Genomic DNA, 15,792 nt, shown 5'->3' with positions numbered 1-15,792 from the left:
CCTCATAGCAGGCTGTTTCCGTGGGCATTATTTAATCAGAAGCACATGGCCATTTTTTATCTTTGGCTGTGTCATCAGCGAGGGAATGCTCCTAAAAACCTGATCAGAAAGCAGTCTTAAGGTGATGGAACACAGGTGAACATGCGCAAGCGATGTTCTTTAAGACAACTTTTCAATGATTACCCGTTTGATTCAATGATTACCCATTAGATCCTGACCTAATGGCAGAGGCCTGGGGGACATCAGAGCATCCACAGCACAGGTAAAGCAGAGCCTCTCATGCCTTGCTCAAACCAGACCTCTGACATTGATGGCAGTTTTGCACAAGTCAAGGAGGGTTTCATTGTCCAGAGCCCTGCTCTGAGCTTTAACACAGGGAACAAGCAGCTGGGAAGGCCCTGCAGTAGTGGGAGACAGTGGGTATCGAGCCCAGATTTCAACCAGTCCACAACAAAACCACCAAGTTCCAGTTTTAGTAAAATCTAGATGCCCAAAAGCATCATTTATTGCAAATCAGTTAACCAAAAAAAATACATCATTTTTGCAAACTACAACTTTGCATGTAGATAACTTTATTACAGAAGATATCTTTTCTTAAACTACACTCTAGTTTATAAAACATAGGAAGATTCAACACCACGGGATGTTTGTATCACTCATATTAGGCATGTCACAATAACAATGGTCTGAAATGTTCACTAAGATGAGTGCTCAGCAAGGCGCTGTGCCTTGAGAAATGTCCATTTTATTTGGTGTTCTAAAGAGGAACGAGGGAGAGGAACCCTTTCCTTAGGTTTTCTTGATTCACTGCTCTCTAGTTGCCTGTCCCATACACCTATCTAGTCTTAGGGTGTCTGCTTGCCTTTGCACCCGAGTGAGTGATATTCCAACACCTCTCTAAGGCGATATATTTAGGATATATTTAAGACTCGTTCATTTAGATTTTTGAAACAAAATCCACCTTTTCTTTAAAAAAAAAACCCAAAACGTATTTACAAACATTAAATCTGCCACAGGCTTGTACTATATTTTACATGATACACAGGAAGAGTGCACACCAATATAAAAGAGATGCATCACTCCAGACTAACAAGAACAAAATGTCAACGTTTCACGGCACAGCCTCGGCTGTGCTCTCCTTCGCCCTCCTGTTGAACCAGGCCAGCATCCCACCAACGCCAGCAGCGCTTCCCACCGGGCCCCAGCGATGGCACTGCCAGAGGAGCTGGGCTCGGGCGAGCACCGGCGGTGGCAGGGTTGTGATGCTGTGTAATCTCACTCAGGCTGCCTGCACCGACAGACAAACCTTCCTTAAAACAGGCAGGACATCCTTAAAATAAGGACGTGCTTTACAAGTTCATAATGGCATTTATTTCTTAAACAGTTACGCGAATGCAAACACAAGAACTAAACGACAGTAAAGATACTCAAAGTGAAATTAAGTCTCCTTTGTGTATGAACTCCACGGTTATGGGCTTGCTCTCCTAAAGGTTTGGCAAATACTCTTCTTTTTTTGGTGGGGGACAGGATTCGTGGTTTGTGGTTCGTTGGGGTGTTTTAGCTTGGAACCTGTTCTGACAGGTCTATAATCCCGATTCACCTTTTTTGTTAGCTCATAAAAATCATTTAAATATATATATTTTTATATATATATATAAAAAAACAAGAGAGAACAAAAATTTCTATTAGCAAGGCAAATGTACAACTATATAATACTGAAATTTAAACAAAGGTTCGTGACTGGTACCATAAAATGTCCTCTCATAGGAACCATTTTAAAGTACATTCCAAAAATCCCTCCATACTTAATTTTTCCCCCCCAAGAAGCGGTGGTTTCAGTTAATTTTTCCTTCCCCTTTTTCACCTCTTTCTGAGCTGAAAAACAATAAATTAATGGCGTTTCAGAATCACAAATCGCCGCTAATAGCTTTACATAGACATTTCCTCTGAAACCAAACACAACGAACCCCCGAAACAAAAGAGAACGTCCTATAAAACCCTAATTGTTCGATTCCTTGAAACACAATTGGTGTCCCACATTGAGTTCATAATAGAACATATAAATAAAAAGGCAGTGTTTTCATGTCAAATAAAAAGTACATAAATAAATACTAAAAAAAAAGGAATTAATTTGTCTTTTCGCTTTTTTTTTTATATAAAAACATTTAAAAAAGGATCCTTTGATAAAAGCATCCAATGTCCTTTGAAAAAAGGTCTCCCTCGAGCTTCGACCTCCCCCTGCGCGCCAGCGTCTCTGAATCACCGCCCTTCACTTGAAGGCTTCGGGGATGTGTCCCATCTGTGACTGCATACTCGTGGGAGGGCTGGAGATGCCCTCGGACCAGTCGGACACGTTGGAGTGAGGAGACGAGCTGGACCACTGGTCCGGAGACTCCGGAGACGGCGTTAGGAAGGGGTGGTCGGGCACCTGGAGCTGGTGGCTGGGGGTGTTGTCCAAGGGGGAGGAATAACTGTGCTGGGAAGGTGGGGTTAGAAACTGCGTGGTGGTCATGGGCTGGGCGAGGGAGGACGGCAGAGACGTGGGCAGCATCTGGGACTCCTGCGGCAGGATGGTGTGCACCGCCATGGCGCTGCTGCTCACCGGCTGCATGTCGGGTTGGCTCAGCTCCGTACCAAGGAAATTCTGGCCCATGTGGCCGCTCGCGTTGGAGCTGGGGTTGTGGTGCTGCTGCTGCGCCGGCTGCGGTGCCGGCTGCGGTGCCGGCTGCTGCTGCGCCTGCTGCTGCGGCTGCAGGTTTTGCTGCTGGAGCTGTTGCTGCTGCATCTGCTGGAGCTGCTGGCTCTGCATCAGGTGGGGCTGGGAAGCCAGGCGGGTGCTGGGCATGGCCTGGTAGCTCATCATCTGCGACAAGCTTGTGGTGGGCAAGCCGTTGTGCAGGGAGGTCATCATGCCGTGCTGCAGGTTCTGCGTCTGCTGGTGCGCCCCGGCTTGCATGTTGCCTCGCATGGGGTTGTACTGGTTCTGGACCATGCCGTTCTGCAGCCGGGTGAGCCAGTCACACTGCCCGTTCAGCCCCGATGCCCCGCCGACAGAGAAGCTCATTGGGGCATTGCTCATCACGGTGCTGGGGCTGGAGACCGGGAGGTGGGAGAGGCGCGGCGGCACCGCATCGAAGCCCATCCTGCTGGAGCTTCCCATGGCCATATCCTGCTTCCCCGCCATGTTGAGGTGATTGATGCTCATGTGGGCATCGGGCATGCCTGGCAGATGGTTCAGAGGCATGGAAGGGGACTGCTGAAACGGGGAGGTCATCAGCGGAGGAGAGGCGACATCCGACAGGTACCCATGGGGCGACTCCAGGGAGTCCACTGGAGACAACACACTGGCGTTGTCCAGCAGACATCCTTTGCCATCTTGTGACTTTTTCCTCCGGGCTTTGAGGTCTTTGGCATCCTTGCCATTGCAGCTCAGGCCCTTGGTACTCGGCTTCCTGGCCTTCTTGCCCTGCACGGCAGGCTTCAGGTTGCTGATGTAGCTGTTGGGGGAGCAGAGCGGTGGGGACAGTGTGGGTGCTCCCAAAGGGCCGTTGTGCAGCGGTGGGCTCCGCACCAGGTTGTACTCATCCAGCAGCCTCACGATGTCGTGGTGCATGCGCTCCTGCGCGATGTCCCGCGGGAGCCGGTCCATGTGGTCCGTGATGTCCCGGTTGGCAAAATGGTCCAGCAGGACCTTGGCGGTTTCGTAGCTCCCTTCTCTGGCTGCGAGGAACAGTGGGGTCTCCTCCTGGAAACCCAGCAAAGACCATTAGGTGTAAGTTCACAGGTTCTACTGGCTAACACTGTGCTGAGCTCCGCACCCAACACCATGTGGTTGGGTGGCAGAGATGGTCACCACCACCTCTCCTCCAGTGAGGTTCTGCTGCTGCTTTTTCGTACCCTGCTGAGCCATGTCCTTATACTGATATCAGACCCTATGAATGACCCAGAACATGCAAGGAGATAGCCACAAGAACACCGTTATACTGCTCACCAAGCACTGCATCGCCCCTCGACATCACCCGTGGGACCAAATCCCACGTGTTGCCTTGATGGTGCTGAGGCGCTGGCACAGGGTGCCCAGAGAAGCTGTGGCTGCCCCATCCCTGGCAGTGCTCAAGGCCAGGTTGGACACAGGGGCTTGGAGCAAGCTGCTCCAGTGGAAGGGGTCCCTGCCTAGGGCAGGGGTTGGAACTGGAGGAGCTTTAAGGTCCTTCCATCCCAAACCATTCCATGATTCTATGATCCAATAGCTTCATTCACATCAGAACAATCAAATCGGTCTCAGTGACAGTGTTGTATTTTAGGCAAAAGATTACCATTTAACAGACTTCCCCAATGGTTCTTTCCTTGCCTATGTCAGCCCAGGAGACCCCTACCTTATTGTTCTGCATATCCTTATTGGCACCATTCTTCAGCAGGACTACTGCAGCTTCCACATTATTCACAGCAGCTGCCCAGTGCAGTGCTGACTTGCCTACAGAGGAAGACCACGAAATACAACACTCATGAGTGAACAGTAAGAGTAACAGCAAGCAGTTCTCTCCTCCCGCCTCTGAGGAAGCCTGTTTTAGATGCCCGCAGTACCTAGATCATCCACGGCATTGACGTCTGCATGGCAGTTGATGAGATCATCCAGCATGCCCTCCACAGCCAAGCGAGCGGCCAGGATCAGAGGAGTGGTCCCGTCATGCATTCGGGCATCGAGATCTGTTGCCCTGTTCCTTATCAGGATCTGCCACAAGAGCCAGACTCACAAGCGTTAGGAGGGACAGAGAGCTCCAGGTACCCAGCTCTCAGGACCTGCAACACCCTTTCCACAGGGCTGATCCTTCCAGTGGCCACTCACAGTCTGGGGGTGCCCATCAGAGGGTAACTACGGGGCTGTTGCTTTGCTGTGCCCTGCCCTGAGACCACAGGGACTCCAGTTCACGCTCAGTGTGTGACTGACTCAACGCGCACCAGCGCTTTCCCCACTAAACCCTGAGAAGAGGTGAAAGCATCGATTACCTGGAAGACTCCCTGGGCATCGGCAGAGACGGCAGCGTGCAGGGGGGTCCTGCCCATGTTATCCTGGATGTTGGCATCGGCGCTGGCTTCCAGCAGGCGCTTGGCAGCGTCCGAGCGGGAGTACCGGGCAGCCAGGTGAAGCGCCGTCTCCCCGGTGCGGTCAGTCTGGTTGTGCAGGCTGGCGCCTTGGTAAATGAAGTCCGAGATGACGGCGGGAGCATCGTCCTCCTCTTCGCTATTGCCCGTCTCCAGCCCTCCTCCGCTGCACGAGGCGATCATGAGCGGGGTGAAACCATCTGAAAAGCGCAGGGGAACTCGGTGAATAAAGGCTTTTTACCCCATCAGCAAGATGCTCTCTCTGCAATAGATGCTTATTCTCAGGGGTGCATCAAGACGAGTTCCTGACTGGTTCTAAACATCAAACACGAATATCCTCCCTCTGATACAGATCTGAAATTCCTTAGTGGTATCTCACTGCTCCCTGCTTTTCCTATTTCATCTGTTAGAGCTTGCACACTCCAGCATGTAAGGTGCAATTTATATGGAAGGTTGCTCAAAGCAAACACAAGCATGGTACAGCACAGCCTTGGATATTTCAGAGCACAGTTTCACAGACGTGGAGAAGACCAAATGTTTGTGATAATATGAAAGCCTATTAGCTATTGATACAGTTAAAAACCTGAAAAGATTAGGAAACATGCTGCTTGGTGGGAGGAGAGGAATCTAGGAGTGGCAGAGAGATAAGCTGGATGATTTAACAGGCACTTCTGTATTCTCTAATTTCCATCTCAGTGATTAAACAAGAGATCTCATGGAAAGTGAAATGTGACAAGGTCCATCACTAAATCACACACAACAGCAGCCATGCAATGTAGAAGGACTATCAGCAACTCAGTCCTAGTGATAGAAGTCGGGCTGTCTGGGACTGCTCATCAGCAATAGGTAAGAAAGGATTTCAGCTTAGCTGCCAAGCAGCACAGAAGGGAAAGGGGTCACCTTACCAGGACCTCTGACGTTGACGTCCATGCAGTCCGCATCGATCTCCCCCTGCGGTGGAGTAGGTGCCATGGAGGAGATGCGCAGGTCGGCAGCATCCAGGTGCTGCTGGGTCCACTGCCTGTGATCCGTCTGGTCGTCCGTGTCGGGCAGCATCGCCTGCTCCTCGAACTGAGGAATGACAGCGGGAAGTGAGCACAGAGCAGAGCACACGAGCAGGGGGAAGCTCTGTGAGTCCCAGCGGTGTTCGTTACACACAGGTTGCGAAGGAGCCGGCAGCAGCAACGCACACACAGACCAGGCCCCCGAGGGTCCCTCTGCTCTGCTGCTTTCCACAGCGCCCTGCTCCTTCCATGGCAAAACCCAGCCAGTGACTACTTGCAGCACAGAAAGGGGATGTGGCAGTGAGCTTACCCTGAACTTCTTGGTGTCCAAGGTCTCCTCATCACCCCACTCATTTTGGTTGTCATCCATCAGCGTGCCATCTGACGCATTTTTGAGGGGCCTTTAAAAAGGAAAACATACAAAAAATGAGCTCCTCTGCAGGCAGCACTCTGCGATGGGCTCTGTTCATCGGCATGCACGAGCTGAGAAGAATCAAGAAGAGAAGTTCCAGGTTTCCCTCCTGTAATATTTTACCGAGCGCAATTGGAGCACGGAGCATTTAAAAACCTCCTCCAGGTGGGAACACTCTTTTCCCCATGCAGAACTTTCAGAAACCGGATTTTTCTCCTCCCCACCACACCAATTTGATGCCCTAAAGAACAAAACTCCCCTGGGCTCTTTCAGAAGAGCCCCGAGCAGCCCCGCTGCACTGTGTTTTAACGGCTTAGCAAGCAAACTACTCACTTCAGTCCAACAGAATCCTCCCCGAGTGGTTCCCGTCGCTTCTTCTTGCTCGACTCTGTCACTTTGAAGCCTTCAGGGAACCAGAGCTGCCCATGCTCCCTGCGCCGCTTACGAGACACCAGTACTCCCACCCCGATGAAAGCAAGCAAGACCAGCACAGCCACCACCACCACGTACATAGGATACAGCTGGGAGTTCTTCGTGGGCTCGGCTGTTTCACCTACAAAACAGTGGGGCACAAAGAGATGCTGAGATATTAAGCTGCATAGCAAAGCAGTGACCGAGTGGAAATGAAGGGAAAATTAGTTAATAGAGGTACCTAAGTCTGGTCTAAATCAGCCCCCCCAAAATAAGGTCATTTTATACGCTATTAATCAGAATTGCAAACCATCGGCAAATTCTCGGCTGCACAAGCCAGGCTGCACCAGGAGACAGCTTCACTTTTTTCTCCTTTAAGGAAAAGGATTAGTGAACTTCAAATCATTGCGCTCGCATTGAGCTGTTAAGACAAAAGGATTTAGGGGGGATTTTCAAGATACAAACTTCAACTCCTTGCATGTCACTGATTGATCGGAGCTGGTTGGGATTTCTTTGCTTTTTTCTCTATGACTTTTATAGTGATAATGATTTTGAAATAAACCCGGAATGAGCAAAAAAATTTAACCGCTTTTGCAATTTTTTGAAGAACAGAACTTAAAGAAAAAGATCCGAAACCAACAAGGTGGTTAAAGCCAGGTCTAACGCAGGCAGCTGACAGGGAACCGAACACGGGTAAGGCCGGGCAGTTTGGGCTGGCTCTCCTCCCCGGCTGACCAGACATGCTTACTTTTAACAGCTTCTATTTTGTAAGGAATGTTCAGGTTGCCAAGGGAGGCCAAGGCCCCCAGGAATGCCGCCACATCCGTGGCGCTCTGGAAGCACTGGGAAGATGACTGGATGCACTGGCGGTTATCGATTTCCAGGTAGACGATGGATCTGTGTGAGGAGAGTCAATGAGAGACACGCAGCAATGACCACACTGTGCAGACAGTGAGCCCTCTCTCCCCTCTTTAACCCACCATCAGTGGGAAGTAGAAGGTGGGAACCCATCTCCTTGCTTCCCTGTGGCTCAAGCCCTGCAGCTCCCCACACTCTCGGTCTATTGGATTTGCCTCGATGAATGCCATGAAATCAAGCTCCTTATCTACAGGAGTGGAAGGGATTCTCTGCTTCACAACATTTTAGAAGTACCCAGACACTACGGCAGCTTAAAAAATGCTGTTTGGGAGCCTTCAGATCTTTCCACATCAGTTTCGCTGCTCTGACTCCTTTGCTTTCAGTGGCTTTTGATTGAGCCCACAGAGAGGGAGGAGGTTAGATCTATATGTTTATACCAAAGATCTCCAAACACAGTTTGCAGTAATTGAGCTTTACAACAAAGCTCTAGAAAGCATTTCCCAAGGAGAAACTGAGGCTTAACTTAATGACTTCCTGAAGTCAGACAGGCGGTCAGGCCAACCTCTGCTTCCAGGTCCCACCCAGCCCAGCCCCGGCTCCCAACAATACACAGGGCTCCTTCAATCGTGAGAGTCGGCGCAGCATTGTATCAGGGATTCCTGAACCATCGCTCGATTTTCCCACATGAGAGCAAAATCCGGTTTCTATTCACACAGAAAGCAACATCTAAATACAATTATCTGACCTACATCCTTCCCTTTATAGCGTGTTCCTATTATCAACACAGAAAACAAATGCTGCTCGGTGAAAAAGGAGCCCACTGGTCCCCCTTACCCTCTGATGTCCATCTGATCGAGCTCTCTCTTCTGCCTTCTGCCAGCCCTGGAGTACAGGCTGCTTTTTACTTTGTTGATGACGGCACTAGACATATCTGACCAGTCCTCTGTTGACCTCTTGATGTAATGCTTTTTGAGCTCCTCCTCATTGCCATAGTATGGGAAGATCATATACTCCCCCTTGGGGTTCTTCTTGAAGACCACGTTGGTGTGCAGGACGCGGCTCAGCTCCCGCAGGAAGTTGAAGGAGTTGTTCTTCAGGTTCTCAGGAGTGATGAGGACCACCACCACCAGCGTGCCATCAGCAAGCTTCTCTGGCATGTTGTTTGCGCAGTCCAGACCATCCCATTCGCACTCAAAGTTATTGCAGCCCTGGTCACAGTGACCATCTGAGAAGTGATCTTTGCAGTACTGATCGTACAGAGGGCTGGGTGGGAGACAAAGAAAGGCGGAAGAGTGAATTAGACCGAGCACTGCACATATCGCCCACCTGCTGAGAAAATAAGAGCTGGTCCACAAGGACCGCTCTCGTGTGTAAATATCCTTCATCCTGATAGACACTAAGCCAGTTTTCATTGAGGGCAACTGTTCCCTGCAGCACTGTGAGGTGCTCAGCTCTGCAGGTGGAAGACAGCAGCTGTTAAATTGTAAGTTTCAGTTTAGATGCCAGGAAAAGGGACAAATGGCTGTGACTCACAGAAGACATGGGGACACACAATAGTTGTTCAGACCAGAGCTGGTCCAGGAATCTGGGATTAAGTTCCTGCTGTTGCCAAAGACAATGTTTGGTGAATGCCTGGATGTTAACATCATCATGGTTTCTGGCTGCTCTTCCATCTGGGGTCTCCCTACGCTGAAACTCACTGCGCTGCTACTGTGAGCTGGAGAACTCACATCTATGGCGTGATACAGGCAAGGACAGGGAAGCCATCTGGAATGAGCTAAACCCAGAGAGCGTCCAAGTATATAAACTCAGTAAGACCACAGGGGAGTGTGGTTGCTCGAGTTGCAACCCCATAGGCAGCAGAACAGAGCACAGAGAGTGAACAAGTCTGCACTTAGGAGATGATCTTCAGGTCCTTCCCAACCCTATTCTGTGTAACCAGAAAATACCCGCAGACAGCCAGTGGAGATGGCTTTAAACAGGACTGAGGAGCACATCACTTACTTGCACTGCCCTTCGTATTTCTGGCAGTCAAATCCATCGTACAGGCAGCCAGCGTTGTTGCACTGGGAGTCACACTTGCCATCGTTGAAGTACTTCCAGCACTGCAGGGACTGGGAGCAGTTCTTCCAGGGGTCGTTGAAGTTGAGGGAGCAGTCGCCCCCATCCCAGCCACAGGCATGGTTGTTGCATTTCCCATCGCAGATCTTGTTGCCGGCGTACCCCGCGCACACCGCGATCTCACACTTCTCCTCGATCTTGGGGGGGATGATGTCCTGCCCGATCCCGCCTTGGAAATCGAAGTCGAGGATGTGGCAGTTGAGGCCGTTGAAGTTGGCGGGGCAGTTGCAGCGGTAGAAGGGGGAGGCATCGCTGAAGAACTCGCAGGTGCCGCCGTTGTAGCAGGGGTTGGAGGTGCAGGGGCTGCTGGCCGGGTACTGGCACTCGGGGCCGGTGAAGGCCGGCGCACACATGCACTTGGAGCTCTTGTGGATGGAGATGCAGGTGCCACCGTTCAGGCAGTGCAGGCTCCCGCACGTGCGGGAGTCGTTCTCACAGGTGGCACCGACGAATCCCTGGGGAGGTGAGAGCAAGGAGGGAGTCAGGACCACTGATGCTGTCCTATGAGCAGCCCAACACGTGTGTTCTGGGAAACTCGGCACGAGCCCGGTGAATCAGGGCATGGCTCTGACATGTCCCCTGAAACTAGTGATGGGCAAGAATAACCTAGAATGTAAGCCCTGTTAGAGCATCCCCCTCAACACAAAGGGAGCAATTCTCCACAGCTGCCTGCTCCACCTTTATATGGTACAAATAACTGTCAACCAGGCAAGACTCTGTTCTGCAGAGCATCCTACCTGCAGGGCTGAGCCACCTCCTCCTCCCTGACCCTAACCCAGTCTCCCTGCAAATGAGGAGGGTATGCACATACGGATAGACCTCCCTCCGGTGAGCACCACAGCAAAGCATCTTCCGCTCCATGCTTACCCCAGGCTATCCCCACTGGGGAAGCCTCAGGAGCTAAACTGGACCCTTAACAGCCTCTCTGTGCCAGGGGCTGACTTGCAAGTGAAACATCCCATGCTGGGAGCTGGAGAGGAGCGGGTACCTACCGGGGGGCACTTGCAGATGAAGCCACGGCCGGTGTTGCTGGCAACCGCACACGTTCCACCGTTCCTGCAGGGTTTGCCTTTACAACCATCCACCACGGTGTCGCAGCGACGGCCTGCGAGGGAGAGGAGTGTGAGAGGAGCAGAGGAAGGCGCGGGGGGTGCTTGGCGTGGCTGCCGGCTGGGCACGGGGAGGACGTGGTGCTCACCTGCATAGCCGGGCCGGCACTCGCATTTGTAGTCATTGACCCGCTGCACGCAGTTCTGGGTGCCGCGGGCGTCGCAGGGGTTGGACAGGCACTCGTTGACATCTCCCTCGCAGCGCTCCCCTACAAAGCCAGGGGGGCAGATGCAGCTGTAGCCACCTACCCGATCCGTGCACTTGCCATTGTTAAAGCACTTGGGCCCCAGGGTGACAGGATCAAAGAAAGGGCTGCAGTCATCCACATTGATCTCACAGTGCACCCCTAGAGAAACGGGGGAACAACCCACACAGCTCATCAAACAGTATCGGGGTGCCCGGTGGTCCCTTGTGTGAACCCTCCCTGCGAAGGGGCTGATCCTGACCAAGCCAATGGCAGGAGGAACCGCCCAGCCCTTGCCCAAGCTTGCGTGGCCTTGATGGCTAAGCCCGCAGCAAGCACAAACCCCTACCACGGCATTTGCTTCTGCCAGCCCGAGCAGCTAATGAGCAGATACCGAGGATATCTGCACTCAACCCACTAATGCCCCAGCCTGGGGAGTTAATTTACCTTGAGTTCCTCTGGGGCAGGAGCATTTGTAGGTATTGATGAGATCGATGCAGGTTCCTCCATTCTGGCACGGGTGGGACAAGCACTCATTGATCTCCTCTGAGCAGTTAACTCCATGATAACCGGCCACGCACTACAAGGAGGGAAGAGGGGAGCTATTAGAGAGGTTCCCTCAATTCCCACATGGCAGCAGGAGCACAGCCTCTACGGGGGCACCAAACCCCTTGCGCAGCCCAACAGCATCTCCGTGCGGGTCCCTGCCCGCCGTGGCACCCACCTCGCAGGAGTAGCCCCCCAGGTAGTCCGTGCAGGTGGCTCCGTTCTGGCAGGGGTTGGGGGAGCACTCATCGACCTGCTCCTCGCAGTAGCTGCCGGTGTAGCCGGCCTGGCAGCGGCAGAAGTGAGTGTTGCCGGTGTCCACGCAGAGCCCCGAGTTCCTGCAGAGATGCGCTACGTCGATACCTGCAGGGAGAGCAGAGGCGTGGGGACCTCGGTGACAGCCACACACCACAGGGCCATGTGCCGAGCACTGCGCATCCCACCAGGGACTGCAGCCTGAGTGCACGTTACAGCAACCCCTGAGATCACTTTGCTCGTGCAAAGATCCCCACCAAGGGAACTGAGCCTGTTCCTGCTCAGAGCCCAGCATGGGGGGCACCCGAGGACCCCAGCCCTGGCCCTGTGAGGGACTCACCTTGCTGCTTGGCAGCCACCTCGCAGGACACGCTGGGGACGTCGCAGTAGAGCCCTGTCCACCCGCTGTTGCACTCGCAGCGGTACAGGTTGTTGGTCTGCCAGCACTTGCCTCCGTTCTTGCAGGGAGAGGAATCGCACCAACGCACCAGGTTCTGGGGGGGAGCAGAGCAAGAGATGGGGGTCAGGACCCAGCAGGGCTTCTGCAGGAGTGGAGGCTGCAGTGACCCCCCCACAGCCAGCATGCATGGACGGACACCAGCGTCAGCCCAAGGCTCTACCTGGCAGTTGAGCCCGGTGTATCCCTGGGGACAAGTGCACTTGTACGTCCCATAGCTGTCCTGGCACGTGCCCCCGTTCAGGCACGGCTTGGAGTCACACTCGTTGATGTCGTGCTCGCAGTAGCTGCCCGTGAAGCCGGGCAGGCACACGCAGGTGAAGGCGTTGATGCCATCCACGCAGGTCCCGCCATTGAAGCAGGAGCTGGGAACACACACACCACATCCCAGTGAGCCACCGCTGGTCCTGCTCCACACCAAAGCCCCACGCAGTTGCCCAGGGCTACGGGGCAGCGCAGGGACCTCAGCCCCTTGCTCCAGCCTGACAAAGACTGTACCTCTCGGTGCAGTCAGGGGTGTTGTTCTCGCAGTGGATGCCGCTGAAGCCAGAGGGACACGTGCAGGTGTAGCTGTTGACGCAGTCGGTGCAGTTGGCACCGTTCTTGCAGGGGTTGCTGGCGCACTCGTTGATGTCCTCCTCGCACTTGGGCCCACGGAAGCCAGCCAGGCACTCGCAGAAGAACGTGCCGATGCCATCGGAGCAGGAGCCACCGTTGCGGCACGGATCTAGGGAAGAGGGACAGGCATGTGAAAGTGAAACGGGTCCTGGGAGCTGCCCCACAGCACTGTCCCCACACACATCCCTGGCCATGCGGAGGGATGGGACAGAGCTCACGGACCAGGCTGGACCAGTCCCACGGTGGGAGCAGGCACATGGGACACACTCGCTCACTGCCTGAACATCACTCTTCCCCCCAGCCTCCTTCCTGCCAGCTCCCATCTGGCCCCGGACTGATGCAGCTCAATGGGACATGCTTGAGGTGGCCCTAAAGCCCCTCCAGCACTTGCAGCATGGCCAGGGCTCACCCCCGGACGGACACTGGGGCCAGGCTGAGCGTGGTCCGTGACCAGCCCCTGCTCTTACTGGACTTGCAGTCGTCGATGTCCGTGTCGCAGTTGCGGCCGGTGAAGCCGGTCCTGCAGGCGCAGCGGTAGCTCCCGTTGGTGTTCTGGCACGTGGCCCCGTTGCGGCAGGGGCTCTTCACGCACTCGTTGATGTCGATCTCGCAGGTCTGACCTGTGGGACACAGCGGGACAGGGACCGTGAGGGCTGGAGGAGCCGGTGAAAGCCCCAGGGATGATGATGCTGTCTCGGGCACTGCTGGCACCAGCCAACAAAGAGGCCATGCCCCCACCTTGCCAGCCAGGGGGGCAGCTACAGGAGAAGCTCTTGTAGTCCTCCGACTCCTGGCACTCGCCGCCGTTCTTGCAGGGGCTGCCGGCGCAGGGGGCCAGCACATCCTCGCAGGTGGCTCCTGCACGGGCACAAGCACCCAATGAGACCCCCTCCAAGACCCCACCACCCCTGTGCCCCGCCTGGGGCAGGCTCTGGAGCAACCCAGCTGGGGCCTTCTCCTCCATCCCTCGTCCCCCATGACACCAGCCCCCCATGAATCCTTTAGCCCTGGCAATCTGGGCTGCATTACAGCGCTGCACACTTCCTTTGGCAGGGAAGTGCTGCTCGGGTGTCTTTCCCCGCTTTGCGCTCCCCCCCATCCCTCTCAGCTGCTTTTCCTGTTTACATCCAGCCAAGGGACACGTTCCCTCCGAACCCTTATCTTCCCTGTCAGCCAATATCTCCCGAACTGGCCTTTGCTATTTTCCAGAGCCTTCCCCCCATCCCTGTCCCCCCAGGGGTTTCTATGGCCACTGCCGAGGGCAGGAAACAGCTCACGGCTTCCTGCAATTGTGCTCTGGCTGCCGCTGTGTGCGAGCGGAAGCGGGAGGCCGGCAAACAGGAATTGGCTCAGCAGAATCCCCCGGCCCCTCGGCCCCTGCTCGCCTCTTCCAGCCTGAGCGTCACGGCAGAGAATGGGGCCAGCAGCAGCACGCCCCCCCCAGGGCAGTGCGGTGTGAGCGGGGCAACCACCCAGTGCCACTGCCCCAGTGCCACTGCAGCCAAAGCACTGCCTTGGTGCCCTCCAGGAGGAGGAGAGGAAGAGGATGAGGAGGGAGGAAGCTCTGGCTGACTGCTTCCCAGCGCTCCTCCAGATTTCCTCCGGCTGCACCGTGGCACAGGCAGATGGAGCCGCAGCCATGGGCAGCCCCACTGCACATGCAAAAGGGACTGATTTGCTGTCACACACCAAGCAGCAGCCCCACAGTGAGGACCTGGGGGGCACAGGGAGCTCCCCCTCACCTGTGTAGGGCAGGAGGCAGTTGCAGGTGTAGCCGGCGACATCGTCGATGCACGTGCCCTGGTTCAGGCAGGGGTTGGAGGCACATTCGTTGATATTGGTCTGGCAGTTGGGTCCTGCATTAAGGAACATAGAAGTGGCTGTGATGGAGGTGTGCTGCTGGGAGAGGGCTATACAGTGGGGACAAGGCGACAATGGCAACAGCCCACCCATCACCCTCCTGCTCTCAGCTCCAGCCCTGGGCACCCAAACGCTGCTGAAGGTCCCCCTGCACTGCCACATCTCCCAGCCAGACCTGGGGTCTCCACCATCCTCCAGCCCTTCCAGCAGCATGGGGACCCCCACCCACAGCTCCAACCCAGGCCCCAGCAGTGCCCCTGGCTGCACCCTTACCGCTGAAGCCCTCCCTGCATGTGCAGATGTAGCCGCTGGTCATATCCTTGCAGGTGCCGCCGTTCATGCAGGGGTTGGATTCGCACTCGTTGTTGTTGATGTCGCAGTTTGTCCCGCTCCAGCCTGGGTCACAGTCACACCTGTAGCTTGGGGGGGAATTTGGGGCATAAACCACAGGATCTGGCCGGATGTGGCCTGGCTACAGCAGCCAGCATCCACCCAGCAAACCCGGCTCCTCATCATGCCCCTGCGGGGAAACATCCCTCAGCACTAGAGCAGAGCACGGCCGCACACCCTGCCCCTGGCTTTGCTGGTGGCCCTTTGGTCCCCATCCCTCCAGCCTACCCGTTCAGCCCGTCGTGGCATTTCCCATGGATGCAGGGGTTGCTGTTGCACTCATTCACTTCGGACAGGCACTTGGGGTCGTGAAAGCCCTCGGGGCAGAGGCAGGTGAAGCCGTTGATGCCGTCCTTGCACGTGCCCCCATTGTGGCAGGGGTTGCTGGAGCACTCATCGATGTTGATGTTGCACATGCGCCCTGGGAAAGGGGGTGTGAGGAAGAGTTACCCCATGGGATGCA

General features: G+C 54.6%; 1 protein-coding gene across 2 annotated transcripts in view; it reads right to left on the bottom strand.

Moving 5' to 3' along the window:
* Nucleotides 1-470: 470 nt before the first annotated feature.
* NOTCH1 (notch receptor 1) overlaps nt 471-15,792 on the bottom strand; it is a 42,206-nt gene continuing 26,884 nt past the window's right edge. The window contains exons 13-34 of one of the 2 annotated variants that reach the window (XM_065695285.1): nt 15,558-15,750; nt 15,213-15,358; nt 14,822-14,935; nt 13,818-13,937; nt 13,547-13,699; nt 12,960-13,188; nt 12,625-12,826; nt 12,345-12,498; nt 11,928-12,112; nt 11,651-11,783; nt 11,108-11,365; nt 10,902-11,014; nt 9,793-10,364; nt 8,623-9,051; nt 7,679-7,827; nt 6,853-7,072; nt 6,418-6,508; nt 6,009-6,174; nt 5,008-5,303; nt 4,585-4,732; nt 4,377-4,474; nt 471-3,745 (exon numbers count right to left, since the gene is read on the bottom strand). In XM_065695285.1, coding sequence (XP_065551357.1) covers nt 2,270-3,745; nt 4,377-4,474; nt 4,585-4,732; nt 5,008-5,303; nt 6,009-6,174; nt 6,418-6,508; nt 6,853-7,072; nt 7,679-7,827; nt 8,623-9,051; nt 9,793-10,364; nt 10,902-11,014; nt 11,108-11,365; nt 11,651-11,783; nt 11,928-12,112; nt 12,345-12,498; nt 12,625-12,826; nt 12,960-13,188; nt 13,547-13,699; nt 13,818-13,937; nt 14,822-14,935; nt 15,213-15,358; nt 15,558-15,750 — 5,645 coding nt within the window. In that variant the 3' untranslated portion in view covers nt 471-2,269. The remainder of the gene's footprint in view (nt 3,746-4,376; nt 4,475-4,584; nt 4,733-5,007; nt 5,304-6,008; nt 6,175-6,417; nt 6,509-6,852; nt 7,073-7,678; nt 7,828-8,622; nt 9,052-9,792; nt 10,365-10,901; nt 11,015-11,107; nt 11,366-11,650; nt 11,784-11,927; nt 12,113-12,344; nt 12,499-12,624; nt 12,827-12,959; nt 13,189-13,546; nt 13,700-13,817; nt 13,938-14,821; nt 14,936-15,212; nt 15,359-15,557; nt 15,751-15,792) is intronic. The other variant, XM_065695286.1, reaches the window with a different exon arrangement.

This window comes from Lathamus discolor, chromosome 15 (genome assembly GCF_037157495.1).
Source record: "Lathamus discolor isolate bLatDis1 chromosome 15, bLatDis1.hap1, whole genome shotgun sequence".
Lineage (NCBI taxonomy): Eukaryota > Metazoa > Chordata > Aves > Psittaciformes > Psittacidae > Lathamus > Lathamus discolor.
The sequence above is the reverse complement of the archived record's forward strand: the minus strand, read 5'-3'. Positions and strand labels throughout refer to the sequence as shown.